This window comes from Lepus europaeus, chromosome 20 (assembly GCF_033115175.1).
Source record: "Lepus europaeus isolate LE1 chromosome 20, mLepTim1.pri, whole genome shotgun sequence".
NCBI classification, from domain to species: domain Eukaryota; kingdom Metazoa; phylum Chordata; class Mammalia; order Lagomorpha; family Leporidae; genus Lepus; species Lepus europaeus.
In genome coordinates, this window is record NC_084846.1 from 6186666 (window position 1) to 6207694 (window position 21029).

At 63.3% G+C, this 21029-nt stretch overlaps 2 protein-coding genes across 3 annotated transcripts; both read left to right on the forward strand.

Moving 5' to 3' along the window:
* Positions 1 to 1546: 1546 nt before the first annotated feature.
* Positions 1547 to 8500, forward strand: TM6SF2 (transmembrane 6 superfamily member 2). Of its 2 annotated transcripts, none has more exons than XM_062179060.1 (10): positions 1547 to 1714; positions 3114 to 3217; positions 3801 to 3898; positions 3978 to 4081; positions 4672 to 4754; positions 4846 to 4970; positions 5246 to 5347; positions 5629 to 5721; positions 6292 to 6411; positions 8095 to 8500. In XM_062179060.1, exons 1-10 carry the CDS (start codon positions 1620 to 1622, stop codon positions 8302 to 8304), a joined length of 1134 nt encoding a protein of 377 aa, XP_062035044.1. In that variant the 5' UTR covers positions 1547 to 1619; the 3' UTR covers positions 8305 to 8500. The 2 variants fall into 2 exon arrangements, with proteins under 2 accessions (XP_062035044.1, XP_062035046.1); XM_062179062.1 differs by having other exon boundaries at positions 1619 to 1697.
* Positions 8501 to 9776: 1276 nt separating this feature from the next.
* Positions 9777 to 14075, forward strand: HAPLN4 (hyaluronan and proteoglycan link protein 4). Its single transcript, XM_062179101.1, has 5 exons — positions 9777 to 9823; positions 10500 to 10617; positions 10819 to 11181; positions 12723 to 13040; positions 13684 to 14075. Exons 1-5 carry the CDS (start codon positions 9821 to 9823, stop codon positions 14073 to 14075), a joined length of 1194 nt encoding a protein of 397 aa, XP_062035085.1. The 5' UTR covers positions 9777 to 9820.
* The last annotated feature ends 6954 nt before the right edge of the window (positions 14076 to 21029 follow it).

A 21029-nucleotide genomic window follows, 5' to 3' on the forward strand; every position in this document is an offset into this window, starting at 1 on the left:
AGGGCCCTGAGCACAGTGGTGTGGCTCTGGGCAGCCAGATACTTGGGACACAGGGACCCCGCCATCCAGGTCACCACTCCCCTGAGACCTCAGAGGGCTAGGGCCCCATGGAGTGAAGGCACAGACTACCCCAGGCAGGGGACCGGGACACAGGGACCCCGCCGTCCAGGTCACCACTCCCCTGAGACCTCAGAGGGCTAGGGGCCCATGGAGTGAAGGCACAGACTACCCCAGGCAGGGGACCGGGACACAGGGACCCCGCCGTTCAGGTTACCACTCCCCTGAGACCTCAGAGGGCTAGGGCCCCATGGAGTGAAGGCACAGACTACCCCAGGCAGGGGACCGGGAGGCCTCCCACTGCTGCCCGAGTCTGCCTGAGTGCAGGTGCATCCAGGACACAGGGCGCAAGGCCAGGCCCCCCGATAGAGCCGGACAGCGGTGCCTCTGGCTCAGTGCACAGGACGGGGAGCGGGGGAGGCTGCCTGGAGGAGGGGACAGGGCTTTTATAGAAATGAGAGAGCAGGAGAGCCTGTCTTGTAGACAGGAAGCGCCTGTGGAGGAGTTGGCACCGCCGGAGTTGGAGGAGGTCAGCCGGTTGGAACCTGGACTTTACCCCAGGGGCAACGGGCACGTGGGGAGCGAGGCTGAGTCAGAGCAGTGGCCAGAGACCCTGTGGAACAGATGGGCCTGGGGGGCACCAGGCCAACAGGCAGCCTGGAGGAGGGAGAGGGCTAGAACCTGCCCCCACGCCGACTGGGCTCCCCAGGGCTGGGCAGTCGGGTGGGAACAGAGTGCTCACCTCGCAGTCAGGCAGGAACCTGAGTGGATGGACGGGGTGACAGATGGCCTCTGCCTAAGTGTCCCCACACGGCAGGCCCCCCCTCCAGATGTGGGCTCCCCAGGGCCCAGCCTCCTCCCAGCTGCTCCCTCCCCGGAAGCCGCCTCCCTCCCCCCACCCTAGTCCCAGCTGGAAGCTTCCCACCACACTGGCACCATCAAGACCTCCTGTGAGGGAGGCGACCCCCACGCCGGGGCTGCTTGCCCCCTCCAGCCAAAGCTTCAGGCCTGGACACCTGTTTAAATCTATGGTCACCACGGGAAAGCGCGGAAGGGCGGTCTGAGACCGGGTGAGCGCGCACAGGCCATGCGCTCTTGAGGCTGGGGGACAGGACTGCCATCTGAGGGAACACGGAGGGTTAAAAAGGGCCCCCTTCGCGGTGGAGGTGGGGACGCCAATGTCTTAAAACAAAGTGGCTGGCTCCGGGGTCACCAGGACGCAGCCGCGAGAGGAAGCGACCCCAGCCTTGCACAGAGGAAGCTGATGGCCACTGGGGGCTGCGCGGGGCCGCACGAGGGTGCCGATGGGGAGGGGTGGAGGCGGGGCAGCTGTGAGGGGGCGTGGCGGGGAGGGGCCTCGGAGGATCCCCGGGAACGCGCAGGGCGCTCGCGGCGGCGGCGGTGGCGCGCCCAGGGCGCATCGTGGGGCGACCTTTGCGCGGGGCGGGTTCTTGACAACCGCCCCTCCCACGCCCACACGCGCGGCCGCCGAGGAGCCGAGCGCCCCGGAGGCCTCGCCAGGGCCGACCCGGGGTCCCGGCGCCGCCGCCGCCGCCGCCGCCATGGACCTCCCGCCGCTGGCCGGCAAGATCGCGGCGCTGTCGCTCGGCGCCCTCCCGGTGTCCTACGGGCTCAACCAGGTCTCGGCGCTCTCGCAGTGCGTGCGGGCAGGGCACGGGGGCAGAGGGGCACAGAGCGGGCGGGGGGAGGGCCCCACGGCGCTGGAGGGGGGATGCTCAGGCTGCCGGCCTGGGCCCAGCGAGCCCCGCGCCTCTGGCCCCAGCTCCGGCTGGGAATTGGGGGCTGGGGGCTGGGCACGCACCATTCCCCCCTTCACCGGAAGTCCCCTTCCGGCCAGGCGGAGGCTGGGGTAGGGGCGCTCCTGGGATGTTTGGGGGGAGCCTGGGCTGTGGAGGAGCGCTCACCCCGGGGAGGTTTCTAAGGGGGTGTCCCAGGGATGCGCCCAGCAAGGGTTCCAAAGTCATGAGGGGGGTCAAAGTATTGTCCCAGATAAGGCCGGGCTGACCCAGCTCCTGCCACCCCACTCACCCTGCTCTCTCTCGCGCGCCTGAAACTCCCGTTCAGGGTTGGCTCAGTCCCTAGCTCCAGTGTCCCCTTCGTGCTGCGGCTTCCCCTGCCTTGTGTCCCAACCCCGGATCCCAGCCTGTGGCTCCAGCTACCGGGTGGCAGACACGCTCACTGCGGCTCATCCCAGGCCACGGGATAGAGCCAGCCTGACTCCCTGGGTCCGGGTGCCTGTCTCCAATCCCCTGGGACCCTGGGGGGGAGCCAGGTTGGCTCTGGCAGCCTCCGCGTGTGCAGCTGTGTGATGGCACCGCCTTGGCTCTGGTCTCACAGCAATGGGTGAGGATGCCAAACTGGGCACAGAGTACGTGCGGACCAGAGTGGAGGTCCTAGGGGCGGGAGGGGGGTGGAGGTTGTGGGAAGGTGTTGGACAGCACCTTGCTGGGTGACTCCCGACGGGTCTCGTGCACTCTCTGGGCCTTGGTTTGTCCACCTGTGTTGGGAGATGCCCAGAGACCAGACTTTTACTTTCTTTATCTGGCTATCCGAGTGGCTGACCTGTCTTATCAGGCTGCTGGGGGGAGAGGAGGGCGGGAGTTGGGCTGGAGTGGATGGAAGCATTTGGACTTTAGCCGGGAGAATCCGGGAGCCTCAGACAGTGAGGTCTACAGAGCTGAGCACCAGAGACCCTCCTGTTTATTTATTTGAGAGGTAGAGTTACAGACACAGAGAGAGGTCTTCCATCCGCTGGTTCACTCCCCACATGGCCACAGCGGCCGGAGCTGAGCCGATCCGAAGCCAGCAGCCAGGAGCTGCATCCGGGTCTCCCATGCAGGTGCAGGGGCCCAAGGACTTGGGCCATCTTCCACTGCCTTCCCAGGCCATAGGCAGGGAACTGGATCGGAAGAGGAGCAGCTGGGACTCGAACCGGCACCCCTATGGGAGGCTTTGGCTGCTACGCCACAGCGCCAGCCCCTCCCCAGAGCTTCTTGGAGCCCGCCTTTCCCCTGATTCGAGTTCCTGCCCCACAGCCCCCTGTGGGTAGCGCTGATGAGCGCCCTGATCCTGGGTCTGCTCTTCGTGGCTGTGTACAGCTTGGCCCATGGAGAGATTTCCCACGACCCACTCTATGCTGGTAAGTCAACGGGACGCCCTGGGGAAGAGGACTGGGCTAGAGCCTCCACCTTCAGACTGGGCGGGGTGTGGGGGGGAAGCACTGAAGGGCCTCCTCCATCAGATTGGGAGTCCTGGACGAACCCCCATCGGAGGAAACCACAAGGAGACTGGAACACCCCCCTTTCTCCTGGGGAACCCCCTTCGGACTTGGGGGTCCTGAGAGGAGGGACTGGGTCTCCCCCCTCAGACTGGGAGTCCCTGGAAGATCCTGCCTCCGCTCACTCTGGGATCTGCTGAGCAGGGATGCTATCTCTCCTGTGAGATTTGGGAGACCCCACCCCCTCCAAAGACAGGAACTGTGCTTCCCCCATCAGACCAGGGACTTCTGAGGGCCTGGCTGCGCCTCCTCCATCAGATAGGCAGAATGAGGCAGCACCGTGGTCACGGACCTCGTGGGGCGGGGACGGGGACTACGGTGCCTTTTACCTGGCCTGAGCCCGGCCGGCCGCGCTTCGCTGTAGCCACGCCCACACAAGCCGCGGCCACGCCCACTCCAGGTCCCCCGCCCACACGTGGCCCGGTCCCGCCCACTCTCCCTGCAGTCTTCGCCGTCTTCGCCTTCACCTCCGTGGTGGACCTCATTATCGCGCTCCAGGAAGACGGCTACGTGGTGGGCTTCATGGAGTTCTACACCAAGGAGGTAAGTGGGGCGGGGCCGGGGTTGCCCCCTGCCCCTCCGCCTCCCCGGCCGCCTGAGCCCCCCGCACCTGCTCTGCCAGGGGGACCCCTACCTGCGCACCGCTCATGGGATCTTCATCTGCTACTGGGACGGCACAGTTCACTACTTCCTCTACCTGGCCATGGCAGGTGCCATCCGCAAAAGGTACGGGCCGGGGGGCGGGGCCAGGGAGGCCTCCTGGGGGCGGGGCCAGGGAGGCCAGCCAGGGGCGGGGCCAGGGAGGTCAGCCAGGGGCGGGGCCAGGGAGGCCAGCCGGGGGCGGGGCCAGGGAGGTCTGCTGGGGGGCGGGACCAGGGAGGCCAGCCGGGGGCGGGGCCAGGGAGGTCTGCTGGGGGGCGGGACCAGGGAGGCTTGGGGGTGTGGCGAGGCCAGGGAGGCCAGCCGGGGGGCGGGGCCAGGGAGGTCTCCTGGGGGCGGGACCAGGGAGGCCAGAAGGGGGCTCTTGGGCTCCTGCGTCTTCCTATGCTGCACCCCCAGGCCACGCTGGAGCGGCAGGTGACCCCTGTAAGGGCTCCGGGAGGGAGGTGCAGGGACTGTGGTCAGGTGTGAGAGGTGGCCCCTGGCCTTGGCTCCTATCCCTCTCTGACTGTTCCCGCTCCCATTCAACTCCGCATTGCCTCTCCCCGTGCTGGGGAAAGAAAACAGAGAGGGCCCCGGAGCTGGGGCGCCCCTGGGGGGAGAGGGGCGGGATGGGTACCTGCTGGTCACCCTCAGTCCCCGCCCACCTCCCCCAGGAAGAGATACCGGAACCTTGGACTGTACTGGCTGGGCTCCTTTGCCATGAGCATCCTGGTGTTCCTCCCCGGAAACATCCTGGGTAAGGAGCCAGCCCTGGGGAGCCTCGTGCCCGCTCCGCTGGGCCGGCGCTCCTTGCCGAGTGAGACCCTCGCCCTCCGTCACCCCGGCAGGCAAATACAGCTCAGAGATCAGGCCCGCCTTCTTTCTCGCCATCCCCTACATGCTAGTCCCGTGCTGGGCCGGCATGAGGGTCTTCAACCAGCCCCGGGCGCCCCCCGGCTGCACCCCCGAGCTGGTGAGCACCTTGCCCCCCGTGCCCGCCTCCCCTTTCTCCCCATCCCACCCCGCCCCCTCCCCCGTGCCTAAAGCTCATCTCCAGTGTCCTTGGGCGTTTGGAAAAGGGAGGAACGCGGATGGAGCGCCTGCCGGATGCGGGGCTCTCACTCCGTCTCTGTGAACGCGGATGGAGCGCCTGCCGGATGCGGGGCTCTCACTCCGTCTCTGTGAACTCGGATGGAGCGCCTGCCGGATGCCGGGGCTCTCACTCCGTCTCTGTCTCCCGCGGGGCAGGTGCAGGTGGAGCAGAAGAAGAGCCTCCTGCAGCGCCCGGCTGACCTGGCCCTCGTCACCTACCTCGTCCTGGCTGGGTTTTTCACCTTCTTCCGGGGCCTGGTGCGTCCGGCCCCTCTCCTCCCTTCCCTGCCTCCCCCAGCATTTCTTTATCTGTTGCAAAAAGGTCCGATCCATCAATCGCCCAAGCCTGCCCTGGGGGGGAGGGATCCCATGGCCAAGCCCCCACTTCCCTGCAGCCCCATAGCCGTGCATCCCCAGCCAGAGAGACAGCCGGGAGGGGCTACAGCCAGGAACGTGGGCCCTGCGTGGGGCTGGGGGGAGCACTTCCTGCTGGAGAGAGGAGTGAGGCGGGCTGTTGGCTCACCTGTGTCTGGTCCCAGGTGGTGCTGGACTGCCCCACGGATGCCTGCTTTGTTTACATCTATCAGTATGAGCCGTACCTGCGGGACCCTGTGGCCTACCCAAAGGTGCAGGTAAGAGGGCGGGTGGGAGGAGAGGGCCGTCTTCCTGCTGTGGGGAGGGGTCCACTTTGAAGCAGGAGCAAGTCAGTCCGCCAGCAGCACAAAGAGAATTTATTGTTCCCCCCCCACACACAGAAAAGACAGACGTGGCCTTCAGGTATGGCTGGATCCAGGAGTTCTGGCTGGCTCTGTTGTGTGCCTTGACACCAGTTCCTTGTGTGTGTGTGTTGGGGGGGGCACAGACCAGGCTCAGGCCTCCATGCACCCCACCCAGCCATCTCAGAGGCATCCAAACCCCAGAGCTTTAAGTACAAGCCTCAGGCAGGCTCTGATTGGTCCAGCCCAAATCGCATGTTCATCCTCTATCTGCCAATCATTATGGCTAGAGACCTGGGGTGTTCTGATTGGCCAGGCCAGGGTCATATGCAAATTCTGGATGTGGGGGGGATGGGGGCGGGGCAGGGATCCCCAAGGGTAGCAGGAGAACCCTCCTCACTGCTTGCGGGGGGGGCGGTGGGGAGTCCTGGGAGAGCCAGCCGCAGGGAGCTGTCCGTCTCATGGGCTGGGCCATGTCCCCTGCAGATGCTGCTGTACATGTTTTACGTCCTCCCCTTCTACGGCCTGGCCGTCTATGCACTCACCTTCCCGGGCTGCTCCTGGCTGCCTGACTGGGCGCTGGTGTTTGCTGGAGCCGTGGGCCAGGTGAGGCGGGGAGCAAGGCGGTGGGTGAATGGGCAGGCACGTAGCGGGGAGATGCTCTGTGTCTCATGATGCCCCTCCCCCCAAAAAAAGGCCCTAGCCTCAGGCCTGGTACCCCAGGATCCCCTGGTCTGGGGGACAGCGAGCCAGACACAGACACCCCCACCCCGGCCGTGTGCGCTCAGAGCTGGGAAGAAGGGGGGCCAGGGGCCGAGAGCCCAGAGGCTGGAAGTTTACTCGCAGAGCTGGGTTGTGACGGGTGGGGCTGAGTGCTGGGGGGGGGTGCATTCTGGGAATGCGAATGGCCCAAGGGAAGGCCGAGGCTGCGGGCTTTGCATTCAGGACTTGAGGGCTTGTGCCGAGGGCAGTGGGGAGCCATGGGAGGTGTTGGAGCAGTGGAGGGCCCGGTCAGAGCTGCTGAGGGCCTGTTTGGGGTTTCTTGACGGGACATGATAAGGCCTGGGTGTACGGGGTGGTCCAGATGCCACCAGATACGATGCCTGCATCTGGGGCTGGTGTTGTGGCCCCATGGGTTAAGCCGCTACTTGCGATGCCGGCATCCCACACTGGAACATCAGTTCGAGTCCTGGCTGATCCACTTCCAATCCAGCTCCCTGCTAGTGCCCCTGAGAAAGCAGTAGAAGATGGCCCAAGTGATTGGGCCCCTGCCACCCACGTGGGAGACCCGGATGGAGCTCCCGGCTCCCGGCTTTGGCCTGGGCCAGCGCCCTGGCTGTTGCGGCCATTTGGGGAGTAAACCAGTGGATGGAAGACCCCCCCCATCTCTGTCTCTCTCCATAACTCTGCCTTTCAAATAAATAAGTAAATTAAAAATAGGCCGGCGCCATGGCTTAACAGGCTAATCCTCTGCCTTGCGGCACCTGCACACCGGGTTCTAGCCCCGGTCGGGGCGCCAGATTCTTTTTTTTTTTTTTTTTTTTTTTTGACAGGCAGAGTGGACAGTGAGAGAGAGACAGAGAGAAAGGTCTTCCTTTTTGCCGTTGGTTCACCCTCCAATGGCAGCCGCGGTAGCACGCTGCGGCCGGCGCACCGCGCTGTTCCGATGGCAGGAGCCAGGTGCTTCTCCTGGTCTCCCATGGGGTGCAGGGCCCAAGCACTTGGGCCATCCTCCACTGCACTCCCTAGCCACAGCAGAGAGCTGGCCTGGAAGAGGGGCAACCGGGACAGGATCGGTGCCCCGACCGGGACTAAGGGCGCCAGATTCTATCCCGGTTGCCCCTCTTCCAGGCCAGCTCTCTGCTATGGCCTGGGAAGGTCTCCCGCATGGGAGACCAGGAGGAGCACCTGGCTCCTGGCTTCGGATCAGCGCGGTGCGCCGGCCACAGCGGCCACTGGAGGGTGAACCAATGGCAAAAAGGAAGACCTTTCTCTCTGTCTCTCTCTCTCTCACTATCCACTCTGCCTGTAAAAAATAATAATAATAATAAAAATAAAAATAAAAATAAAAAAGCAGCTACAACCCAGGCCCACCAGGGGGCAGTAGAGACCAGGAGGGCATCCCTGGGCTGGGAGGGACAGCAGAGAGCCTAAAGGTGGGGCTGTGCGTGGCCGGCCGGGCGGGGCGGGGCTCACAGACGGACGGACGGGCGGGGCCTGTGTGTGGAGCACGGAGCCCGGGGGCCCGGGGGCAGCAGCGCCGGGACCTCCGTGCCCTCTCGGCCCCAGGCGCAGTTCTCACACATGGGCGCTTCCATGCACCTGCGGACGCCTTTCACCTACCGCGTGCCCGAGGACGCCGGCACCTGCTTCTTCACGTGCAACCTGCTCTACGCGCTCGGCCCCCACCTGCTGGCCTACCGCTGCCTGCGGCGGCCGGCCTTCTTCCTGCACCCACCGCCCCCCGCGCCCCCGGACCCCCACAAGAAGAAGCTCTAAGGGGGCGGTGGGGGCTCCCCGGGACTCTGTCTACACGCCCGGCCAGCCCGGCTCTGGTGGATGGATCGGGAGACCACCAGGCTCGCTCGGCCGCCACCACGCCCCAGCCCCCGCACGGGGGGCTTCTTCTGCCCTTCCCAGAATTTGCCCGCCACTCCCCCATGGGTTCCTTTAAGTAAAAACCGTTTTTGATGTCCGCAGTGTTGCCGCCTGAGTGTTTCAGGGTACAGGGGTGAGGGGCCCCCTTCTTGGACCCAGTGAGGAACTGGGGGTGGGGGGGGCAGGAAAACAGAAGTCTGCCCCCCCGGTGGGTGTGTCCAGCTCCAGCTTCCGGATGGGGCAGCTGAGGCTTTCAGTGGGCAAATTGGGGGCTGCTTCCGCCTGCAGTGCTGGCATCCCGTGTGGGCACCGGTTCGAGTCCCGGTTGCTCCTCTTCCAGTCCAGCTGTCTGCTGTGGCCTGGGAAAGCAGTGGAGGATGGCCCAAGTACTTGGGCTTCTGCACCTGCGTGGGAAACTCTGGCTCCTGGCTTCGGATTGGCCGACTATTGTGGCCATCTGGGGATTGAACCAAAGGATGAAAGTCTCTCTCTCTCTCTCTCTCTCTCTCTCTCTCTCTCCCTCTCCCCCTCCCCCACCCCGTGCCAAGCATTTGGCACAGTTAAGACACTGCTAACATCCCATATCTGAGTGCCGGGTTCGAGTCCTGCAGGTCCTTGGGTCCCTGCACCCACGTGGGAGACCCAGACCTGACTTGCAAGCATTTGGAGAGTGGCCCAGTATGGATGGGGGGGGGCTCTCTTAGAGTGGCCCAGTATGGATAGGGGCTCTCTTCGAACCTGCTTCTGTCACCCTGTCTCTTTCCCCCTGCCTGTGGAGTAAAGTGAAAGTAAACAAATAAAAGTAAAATAAATAAGTAAGGATGGACAAGAGACCATTGGAGAGAAAAGTCCCAACTAAGCACCACGCTGAGCTCTAACCACATGCTCGCCCATACTCCAGATGGGACAACTGAGGCCACAGGAGGCGGTCAGAGGCAGCACCTCGCCAGGGGCCGCTGAGCTAGGGAGCTGGGGGTCTCCCAGGTTGCTGGCCCCCACCAAACCCACAACCCCGTCTGGCCTGTGTGGTTGGCACGGGTTCATCTGGAGGAAAAACAGGATGGGGAGGTAGCCGAGGGGATCAGGGGTGGGATAAAAAACCGCTTCCAGGTTTTTTATTTTTGAAATTGGGTGCAGGGCCAACACAGGGTGTCCCGATGAGAGACTCCAGGTCCCATCGCCTCTCTCCATTTTAAAGATGTACTGAGGCTCAGATGGGCCGGCCAGCAGCGACGGAGGCCCAGGGCCCACCCTCCCGCGGCTGCGCGTTCCCTTTAACGCCCCCTCCCCCCACCGGCGCGCCTCCCTCCTCCCCTTGCAGGCAGACTCCGGGATTGCGCTTCCCGCAGGGACCTGCCCAGTCCTTTCTGGGAGTGCGGGACGCGCAGTCCCGGCGCGTGGGGGCCGCGCGGGCAGGATGGTGAGTGGGGGGTGCGGGCGCGGGTCCCGGGCAGGTGCATCCTTGGTCTCCCGGATCTGGGAGTCTGTCTCTCTGAATTTCCCGTCCCCTCCGAATTTCTCTCTCTCGCCTTTCCCTTCGCTGTCACCCTGCGTTCTCTGCCTCTTTTTTATGCGGGGGGGGGGGGGAGGGAAAGGTTCCCCCCACCCCCGTCTCTCCCTACCCCAAACTCTGCTTCTCCATCCCTTCTTGAACTCCTCTGTCTCTGTCTCTCCGTCTGCCTCCCCCTTTGCTGCGTCTCTCTCCCTCTCCATCTCTCCCCGTCTGCCTTTCCCTCCGTCCCTGTCCTCGTCCTCTCCGTGTCCCCAGCCCCCCCCCCCCGACTCCCAGTCGCTTGCTGCAGTCTCCTGGCGCACGGATAACCTTGCTGCTGCCGCCGCTGCTCCACTTCTACCCCCCCATCCAAGCCCGGGCTGGGCCGGGAAGAGGCCGCGGCAGCGGGCTCCGAGCCACCAGTGGAGAGAGGATGGCGGGGTTAGGCGGGATCCCCCGGGGCAGGACCCAGGGGCGTGAGTTCAGGGCCAGGTGCCAGACTTCTCCTGGAGGGAGTCCTCTGTGCCCCTGGCTTGGGGTGGGGGTCCCGGAGCGCAGGGATGGAGAGCCAGGGAGGCTGCACTGAGCGTGCCCTGTGCCCCAGGTGTGCGCACGGGCGGCCCTTGGTCCCTGCCTGCTCTGGGCTGCGGCGTGGGGCGTCTTGCTGCTCAGCGGCCAGGCGGGGGCGCAGCGTGGCCGGAAGAAGGTCGTGCACGTGCTTGGTGAGTTGAGCCCCTGGGAGCGGACTGGCCCTTAAAGGAACCTGAACAAAAAGCAGCTTCCCCCGGGGGCGGGGTGGGTGGGTGGTTAGGGCCCACGGTCCCCAGCCCCTCCCCTCGGAGCCCCTGCCCCTGTCCTCCACCCACAACTTCTAGTGACCCCCCCCAAGCCCCCCTCTCTGAATCCTCTTTGGTCACCGGCAGAGGGTGAGTCCGGCTCCGTGGTGGTCCAGACAGCGCCCGGGCAGGTGGTGAGCCACCGCGGGGGCACCATCGTCCTGCCCTGCCGCTACCACTACGAGGCCGCCGCCCACGGCCACGACGGCGTCCGCCTCAAGTGGACGAAGGTCGTGGACCCGCTGGCCTTCACTGACGTCTTTGTGGCGCTGGGCCCCCAGCACCGGGCCTTCGGCAGCTACCGTGGGCGGGCCGAGCTGCAGAACGACGGGCCCGGGGACGCCTCCCTGGTGCTCCGCAATGTCACCCTGCAAGACTACGGGCGCTACGAGTGCGAGGTCACCAACGAGCTGGAGGACGACGCGGGCATGGTCAAGCTGGACCTGGAAGGTGACCCGCCCGTGGGGGAGAGGGGCTTCAAGGGGGCAGAACCCACATCACTCATGCCCAGGGTCGCTGACTGGCTGGGGCTATGGTAGGTTAGGTCGGGGCTGCCGCTGGCTTTGAGTGAGTGGATGCCAAGATGGGTTCAGCAAAACCATCCTACAAGGCACCGGACAGCCAGTCCCCCGCAGAGAAAATGGACCAGTCCAGAACATCAACAGCTTTCCCCCTCATCCCTGTTTCCTGAGTGGGCTTTCCTTGGCCAGATGCCCCACCCCCGTAGGGAGCAAAAACCTAAATGCCAGACTCTGCCTTCCCGGCTTAGCAACCGATTTCCTCAGAGCAGCAGCGAGAGTCCCAGAGTAGAATCTCATTGGCCCAGCTCAGGTCCTGTGAGCCAATCAGTGTGGCCGGGGAGAGGGGACGCTCTGATTGGCTGACAGTGAAACGAGGAGGTGTGGTTTCCAACAGAGGGATTAAAGACTGGCCGGGAGCTCTGTGGGCCCGCACTGGCTGAACTTCCTAGCAGTAGCCAATAATGCCAGTTAGGAGCAGGGAGTTTTCTATGTGCGAGGCATTCAGCTGAAGAGCTCCCTGGAGTGTCTCATTTAATTTCCGCGGGTCTCAAGAGACACAGCTATTACCAGCCGACGGGCAGCTAGCAGGGAGATGGGAGCCCTGCTTGCCCAGGGGTGCTCAGAGCCGGGATGCGGTCCATATCTGTCCGGCTCCAGGTCCTCTCCCCGGCCCCTCCTGCCTCCCTCCTGGGTCAGCTCAGCATACCCGGCTCACCTCCAAGACCTGCCCCTCCAATGCAGACTCCCCAAAAAGCTTTCTGGTTTGAAAGGCAGGGGTACAGAGAGCGCGTCCCTCCAGTGGTTCACTCCCACAATGGCCAGGTCTGGGCCAGGTCGGAGCCAGGAGCCAGGGGCTTCTCCCATGTGGCTTCCCTGGGGCCCGAGCACATGGGCCATCGTCCGCTGCTTTCCCAGGCGCATTAGCAGGGAGCTGGATCAGAAGTGGAGCAGCCGGGCCTCGAACCGGCACCCGTACGGGATGCTGGTGCTGCCGTTGGCCGTTTAACCTGCTGTGCCACAGCACTGCGCTGACCCCCTCCTCCCCCAAAAAAGGCTTTTGAGCTGAGTGGACTGTGAGTCCACTGAGGGGGGCCAGTTCCAGAGAGAACAGAGGTGGGCGAGAAGTGACCGGGTACTACCTCGGACAATGCTTCAGGGATGCCAGTGGTCCGGGGGGCTCCCGGGCTGGGGGATGCAGACATTCCCAGCTCCGTGGGCTTAGCACGGGCCCAGCGGGAAGAGTTCGGTGAGGACGGACTGTCAGAGGATGGGACGGAAAAGGGTTTGGCGGCTGGGTTTTGAAGGTTGAATAGGAGTTCAGCAGGTGGAAAAGACCTCCAGCCGGCGCTACCATCCGCCATGCCAAGGGGACGGGATGGAAGGGAGCCCCGAGAGTGGACTGAGGAGGCCATTGCCGGGCCGGCGGTGGGCATGCAGTTCCCAGGCTGACCCCCCAGCACTGCCCTACAGGTGTGGTCTTCCCCTACCACCCCCGCGGGGGCCGCTACCAGCTGACATTCCCGGAGGCGCAGCGGGCGTGCGCCGACCAGGACGGCATCCTGGCGTCCGCCGAGCAGCTGCACGCGGCCTGGCGCGACGGCCTGGACTGGTGCAACGCGGGCTGGCTGCGCGACGGCTCGGTGCAGTACCCGGTGAGCCGGCCCCGGGAGCCCTGCGGCGGCGGGAGCGGCGGCGGGAACGGCGGCGGCGGCGGCGTGCGCAACTACGGCTACCGCCACAACGCCGAGGAGCGCTACGACGCCTTCTGCTTCACGTCCAACCTCCCGGGTGCGTGGCCTGGTAACCCCGCGGGTGCGATGGCCACGCCCCAGGGGCTTAGACCATGCCCACAGACGCAAGACCACGCCCACAGGTGCAAGGCCACGCCCCAGGCGCGTGGTATCCCCCACAGGCGCGCTGGCCCCGCCCCAGACGCGAGGCCACGCCCACAGGTGCAAGGCCACGCCCCAGGCGCGTGGTATCCCCCACAGGCGCGCTGGCCCCGCCCCAGGAGCCTGGTATCCTCGCCCCCCCCAGCAGGTGCGATGGCCACACCCCAGGCGCTTAGGCCACGCCCACAGGCGCGTGGTGACCCCGCAGGTGAGATGGCCACGCCCCAGACGCGAGGCCCCGCCCGAGGCGCTTAGGCCACGCCCACATGCGCAAGGCACCGCCCACATACGCAAGGGCCCGCCCACAGGCGCGTAGGCGCTGCCCCCGGATGTAGGCCGTGTCCCAGGTGTTTAGGACCCGCCCCCAGGCTGCAGGCCCCACCCCCAGAAGGCCTTGGTCCCGCCCCCGACCTTTCGAGTTCGCCAGTCGGCGGGGAGGCGCGTGTCCCGGGCCGGGGCCGGGGTGGGAGTCCTGGGCTGCAGGCGGGGGGTACGGGGTCGCGCGCCCCGAGATCCTCACCCTCGCCCTCCCCCTGCAGGCCGCGTGTTCTTCCTGAAGCCGCTGCGGCCCGTGCCCTTCGCGGGAGCCGCGCGCGCGTGCGCGGCGCGCGGCGCAGCCGTGGCCAAGGTCGGGCAGCTGTTCGCCGCGTGGAAGCTGCAGCTGCTGGACCGCTGCACGGCGGGCTGGCTGGCCGACGGCAGCGCGCGCTACCCCATCGTGAACCCGCGCGCGCGCTGCGGCGGCCCTCGGCCTGGCGTGCGCAGCCTCGGCTTCCCCGACGCCTCCCGGCGCCTCTTCGGCGTCTACTGCTACCGCGCGCCCGGCGCACCGGACCCTGCCCCCGGCGGCTGGGGCTGGGGCTGGGCTGGCGGCGGCGGCTGGGCTGGGGGCGCGCGCGACCCCGCCGCCTGGACCCCGCTGCGCGTCTAGCGCCGCAGCCCGAGGACGACTGGGGGCGCCCGGCAGCTGCTCCAGCGTCTGCGGCTCCACGCCCCTCCCCACCCCGTGGCCTCTGGCCGGGACTCCTGCGGCGCCCTGCAGGCTGACCAAGCCTCCTGCAGAGTTGGACACCGACAACGGCCCCTGGGGGATCCCTTGAGAGAGGACCAGTCCCAGCGGGCTAAGTCTCCTGGAGTCCCCGGGACCAAAACCCCAACGCTTCCGGACAGCGGATTTCCCGCGCCCCTTTGTCCCGGAGAAGGGCCACGCCCCCAGGACCCCAGGAGGCCAGCCGACCTCCAGCCTCTTGAAGATTCGGCCACCCCTCTGCAGAGACCCTTTGCAGCCGGACCCGCCCCACCCCTCGCGGTCACCTGGAGGCTGGACCCCCAGGATTATCTGGGCACTGGCCCGGCACCCTGTGCAGCTCCCTGGAGACTGGAATGAATGGGCCCCTTGAGGTCGCCTGGGCACGGAATCCCCCTCCTCATCGTAGAAACCTCAGCGTTTGCCACGTCCACGCGGAGACCACAAGCTCAGGCACTTACCTCGACCCCCGGGGAAAGAAATCCTGGGCACTCCTCCCCCTTGCTCCCCGAGAGTCCCCTAAGGTTTCCAGGGTAACAGGCCAGGTCCTCGGGTTACTGTGGCGGGCAGTCCCACCCCTGCAGCCTCGAGGGAGAGCACCCTGTTCTGTCACCACGAGGATGGACCCGTCCCCAGCCGGCCCAGTGACTGGGACCGCACCCCACCCTTGTGGAGGGAGAGCTGACCTGCCCCTTGTCGCCAAAGAGACCACACCCAGGCCCAGGGACCCCTAGGATTCATGTCGCTCGTGTTTTTGGAGTCCAGCACCCCAATTCCCAGTGTCACCAAGGCGACTGTCACCTTGACTCACTGTCCTGGGGGTGGTGCCTCCCTCCTCCCACTGTAACCATGGAGACCACGTTTCCCATCTCGCCGGCCCCACCCCCAGATGCTGTCACGTTCCACCTCTGGACCCCCACGGAGACCACCCTTCCCCCGCTGTCCCCAGGGTGACCCAGCTCTCACCATGGAAACGGATCACCCCTTTTCCCAGGCTCACCCCCCCATCTCCTTGCCAACCACGAGACTTGGACTCCACAGCCGTTGCTATGGTGACCAAACTCTGGTGTCAAGGGTACCAAGAACACCTGTCCCCCTAGGCTTTTCCTGGTCGACAGGGCTCTGCCCCATCAAGCTGTCACCATGGAGACCGTCAGTGTCGTCCCCATGACAACCAACCTTCCAGCTCTCAGGAACTTCTCACCATGGGCCGGATGCCCTCCCCCTCACAGACTCCGGGAGCCTCCCACTGGGACTGCCTCCTGCACCCCATGGGGGGGGGGCCCTGCCTGGGGAGCTCCCGGCCACCCTCAATTTGCACGCCAGCTATACGCCGGACAGTGGCTGTGCATGACACTGCCTCGCCACGCTGCGGCTTGCTTTGTTTATTTCTTTCTTTATTTCTTTGCAACTCTAGCGTTGAGGAAACCGGGCAATGGCATGCCCTGGAGCTTCCAGCTGTGCAAGCCCTTGAACTCTCTGAGACCCCTCTCCCCATTCTCCTTCCTGGACCCCTGCCCACATTTCCCTTCTTAGACCCTGGGGGACGGAATGTTCCTTGAACTTCAGAACCCACCAGATTCTAAGGCAGGATGAGTGCCCCAGCCGCACCACCACCTTGCCCGCCCGCCCCCCCAGGCTTGAGAGCCAGCTCAGGGGGACAGAGACATGGACAAGGCCACACCCCCTGGCCCGTGGGCGACCCGGGTTCTGAGGTCCTGCCTGGTGTAGCCCTGTCCTGGCACTGTCTCTACTGTCGCAACCATCTCTTGGGTTTGGGAACCAAAAGGGCTGGGGTTCGAATCGCGCCTCTGGCTCTTGTTCACTGTGTGACCGAGGGACAAAACCCTTGCGAGCCTCTTTCTTCTAACGTATCCGGCTGTTCTGAGATCCCGGCGAGTGCAAGGCATACAGCAGGGGCTCAATAAATCTTCGTTTCTTTTCATGAATGAGAGAAATTACGCAGCCGGTGGGTTATTACTTCATGGATGTGCTTTGGTGGGTGACACGTCACCCAGCTGGGGGTGCCTGGTTCTCGTGCAGTTGGGGAGCCCGCCCCAACTCCCCAGTCCCGTCCTCTGGCGCCCCACCCCCAATGGGTCTGCCCCTTCTCTTTTTTTTTTTCTTTTTTTCTTTTTCTTTTTTTATTTTTATTTTTATTTTTATTTTTTTTTTTTTGACAGGCAGAGTGGACAGTGAGAGAGAGAGACAGAGAGAAAGGTCTTCCTTTTGCCGTTGGTTCACCCTCCAATGGCCGCCGCGGTAGCGCGCTGCGGCCGGCGCACCGCGCTGTTCCGATGGCAGGAGCCAGGTGCTTCTCCTGGTCTCCCATGGGGTGCAGGACCCAAGGACTTGGGCCATCCTCCACTGCACTCCCTAGCCACAGCAGAGAGCTGGCCTGGAAGAGGGGCAACCGGGACAGGATCGGTGCCCCGACCGGGACTAGAACCCGGTGTGCCGGCGCCGTAAGGCGGAGGATTAGCCTGTTGAGCCACGGCGCCGGCCTTTTTATTTTTATTTTTGACAGGCAGAGTGGACAGTGAGAGAGAGAGACAGAGAGAAAGGTCTTCCTTTTGCCGTTGGTTCACCCTCCAATGGCCGCCGCGGTAGCATGCTGTGGCCGGCGCACCGCGCTGTTCCGATGGCAGGAGCCAGGTGCTTCCCCTGGTCTCCCATGGGGTGCAGAGCCCAAACACTTGGGCCATCCTCCACTGCACTCCCTGGCCACAGCAGAGAGCTGGCCTGGAAGAGGGGCAACCGGGACAGGATCGGTGCCCCGACCGGGACTAGAACCCGGTGTGCCGGCGCCGCAAGGCGGAGGATTAGCCTGTTGAGCCACGGCGCCGGCCAGGTCTGCCCCTTCTCGATGCCAACCTGGGGGTGCTGAGAAGCGTGGGAGGTTTCCAGGACACACAAAAAAAGGATAAGCAACGACAACAACAAAAGTGAAGTCTTGGTTTGACTGTAGGAAGCTGCCTGGGAAGGCGGCCCCAGGACCCCACCTGAGCCCTCGGGTGCAGGCGTCCCATTGCAGGCCAAACGCCCACTGCGCTCTTAATTAAGTGTATAAATTTCCCTTTTCTGATTCGACGAGGCGCTGGCCCCACCTCCTTCCAACCCAGCCAATGAGTGCCGTGGCGCATTTCCCTGGGCAACCCTGATTGGTCTATTTTTATTTTTATTTTTTATTTTATTTTTTTATTTTTGACAAGCAGAGCGGACAGTGAGAGAGACAGAGAGACAGAGAGAAAGGTCTTCCTTTGCTGTTGGTTCACCCTCCAATGGCCGCCGCGGTAGGCGTGCTGCAGCCGGCGCACCACGCTGATCCGATGGCAGGAGCCAGGTGCTTCTCCTGGTCTCCCATGGGGTGCAGGGCCCAAGCACTTGGGCCATCCTCCACTGCACTCCCGGGCCACAGCAGAGAGCTGGCCGGGAAGAGGGGCAACCGGGACAGGATCGGCGCCCCGACCGGGACTAGAACCTGGTGTGCCGGCGCCACAGATGGAGGATTAGCCTAGTGAGCCGCGGCGCCGGCCCCTGATTGGTCTAGAAACGGGCGTGGATCCAGGCAAACCACTGCGACTCAGTCCCTGGGGTTTGAGTGGAAGGGGCGAGCGGAGGCTGGGGCCGCTGTACCGCTGTTACGGTGGCGGTTTCAAGGAACCCAGGCGAGGGGAACCTCACGTGCCTCGAACCCTCCCTCCTGTCCTCCCCCACCTAGGTCCGTCCCTGCGATCCCGCGTGTCCTGCCAGAGCCGTTTGCTGTTTATTTAGTATGCACTTAGCATCGGCCCTCTGCATCCGCTCGGGATGGGCTCCAGGAACCCCCCCAAAATACCCACATCTTCAGCTGTCTGGGTTCCTTCTAGAAACGGGGTGATAATCTCATGAAACCCATGCACACCCTCCCACGCACTCCAAATCATCCCTGGATCCCTTGTAATACCCAACGTCACGGAGGCTATGCAAATAGCTATTGTATTGTCTGAAAAATGACAAGGAAAAAAAGTACAAGCTCATTAACAATGTCAATTTTCTCCTCCTTTTTTCTTTATTTTCTGAGAGGTAGAGGTAGACAAGGATGCTCCTGTCTGCTGGTTCACTACCCCCCCTGCCCCCCCACAAAGGCCCACAATGGCCAGGGACTGAAGCTGGGGGCTGGGAACCGCAGCCGGGTCTCCCACGTGGTTGGCAGGAACCCGGTTACTCGAGCCATCGCTTACTACCTCCCAGGGTGCGCATTAGCAGGGAGCTGGGGTCAGGACACAGAACTGGGGATTGAACTCAGGCACTCCGATGTGGGATGCAGAAAGAAGCCAGGAGCCAGGAGCTTCTTCCAGGACTCCCACGTGGCTGCAGGGACCCAAGGACCTGGGCCATCTTCCACTGCTTTCCCAGGCCACAGCAGGGAGCTGGATCGGAAGTGGAGCAGCATTCATATGGGATGCTGATGGTGCAGAGCACTGCGCCACGACACTGGCCCCAAGAGAGCAGGTCATTATAAAAAAAGCAAACCTGGCTCTTTGCTACTTTTTGCTTCCTCTCTTGCTGTCACCGGTCTCCTTTCCACATGGTCTCACCCCATGCTCTTTTTTTTTTTTGACAGGCAGAGTGGATAGTGAGAGAGACAGAGAGAAAGGTCTACCTTTTTGCCGTTGGTTCACCCTCTAATGGCCACTGCGGCTGGCACATCGTGCTGATCCGAAGCCAGGAGCCAGGTGCTTCTGGTCTCCCATGGGGTGCAGGGCCCAAGCACTTGGGCCATCCTCCACTGCCTTCCCGGGCCACAGCAGAGGGCTGGCCTGGAAGAAGGGCAATAGGGATAGAATCCAGCGCCCCAACCGGGACTAGAACCCGGTGTGCCAGCGCCGCAAGGGGGAGGATTAGCCTGTTAAGCCACGGCGCTGGCCTCCCATGCTCTTCATGAAAAGCAGATGTGCTTGGGCCTCCAGAACTGTGAGCGAAATAAACCTCTTTTCGCTATAAAGTATCCAACCTCAGGTATTTTGTTACAGTAACGCAAAACAAAGACATCCATGTTTGCCTTACTGTGAACTGCTTTGCCCATATCTTTTGCACGTTTGGCTAGCTGATCATTCATCTTTTTCCTATTGATTTGTAGGAACTCTTTATATATGGAGGCGACAAGTCCTTTCTCGCTGATTTAAAAAAGTCATTTCCAAGTTTGACATTTGCCTTCGACCTTTTTGTTTGTTTGCCCTGATGGCCAAATCCTCACTATAGCCCCGAGGGGTCCATCTCCCGCCTCTGGCCTCCACCCTCTGACTCTCGCATTCTGTTCCAGCCCCAGTAAACTCACTGCTGTCTCTCAAAACGATTCCCCTCTCTTTTTGTCTTGGCTCTTCCCTCGCCGAATAAAGAAAAGCATCAGGAGGTAGAACAGGCAGATGGAACTGTTAAAAAATTTTTATTAAAATGTCCAAGAAGTACATTAATGTCCACAGTGTCAGCTGTCACAGAGCCACGGAACACTGCGGCTTAAGCAACACCAGCAGTTCCCACAGCTGTCCACACGCACACGCACACCATGCCCTGCGCACCGCACATGCGAACACACACGCGCACCCCGCGGGGAAAGGTCGAAGGACAAACCACCACTTCAGAAAAGACCAGAGCCCCTCCCACCCTGGAGCTGGGGCGGGGGCAGAGCAAGGGGGGTTAAGGGTTCCAAGGGCAGGGAGCGTCAACCAAGACCCCACACAAGCTGCGTCCCCAGCCACCACCACCCCACCCCAAACGAAGGAGAATTCTTTTTGTGTATGTCTGTGTGCCATGGGTAACAGAAAAACGTGTTATTCTTATTATACATATTGTTTAACCCAAAGTGACAAAGACAAACCTCTATGTCTGGGCTTTCTCAACTATGAGTGGACAAGGGGCAATGCCGATGGTAGGGGAAACTGAAAGGCAAGGTTAAGGGCCAGGGTCCCGTGTGCAGCCAGTGTGTTCCCCTCGGGAACTCCCAGGGCGGGGAGCGATACACCTGCCCGCCACTGCCAGCGCTGCGCTCCCAGGATCCCTCCTACCTCCAAGGGCCCCAGAGGGAGGCTGGATTCACCACGTGACCATTCCACCTGTCCTTCACCCGCTGAGACCAAAGACTGAACTTGAGCTGAAATCCAAGGTCAGGGACAGGGCAGCCACGGAGTCGGAGCTGTGGGCTTCCGGTTCATCATGGGAAATGGGCAAATCGCGGCCCCTAAGTCACCACGATCCAGAAAGGATCCGAGGAGACAGTGTAGAAGCACTTAGCACCTGCTCCGCAGCTGTCGCCTGGGACTGCAACTTGTGCAGAGGGATAAAGGCTCAGTTAACACATCTCTGGCCTTACTGAGCCCCGCTCAGTATGTGCATTTTTTTTCTCTTTTCGTTGGCACAGAGTCCTTCTCTATCGCCCATCCGCAGGTCTGACCCAGACGGGAGGGGCGGAGACAGGAGGAGAGCTGTGGGTCTCTCAAGCCAGGCTTCAGGGACCAGGGTCCTGGCTTCCGGCTCGGGAAGGTGTTTTCCTGTTGCCAAGTTGCGAGTGAGCTCTTCCCCGATGACCAAGTTTCCAATGATGAGAAACACGTGGTGGACACCGCACCTCGCTTTACCGTGCTCAAGTTTCTGGTGTTTCTAGCCGGCTGGGCAATGGCTCCAGAGGGGAGGGAGGGGCGCTGGGGGGCGGACCCGGGGCAGGGGCTCTGCCGGCGGCTGCTAGGGGCATGGGTACAGGCAGCGGGCTTGAGAGCTTGGCACCCAGGAGGAGGATGTCCCTGAGAGACAGAGGGAAAGAAAGCCGGGCTCAGCCAGCCCTGAAGATCCTGTGTGTGCGATCCACCACCTCTCAGCCTT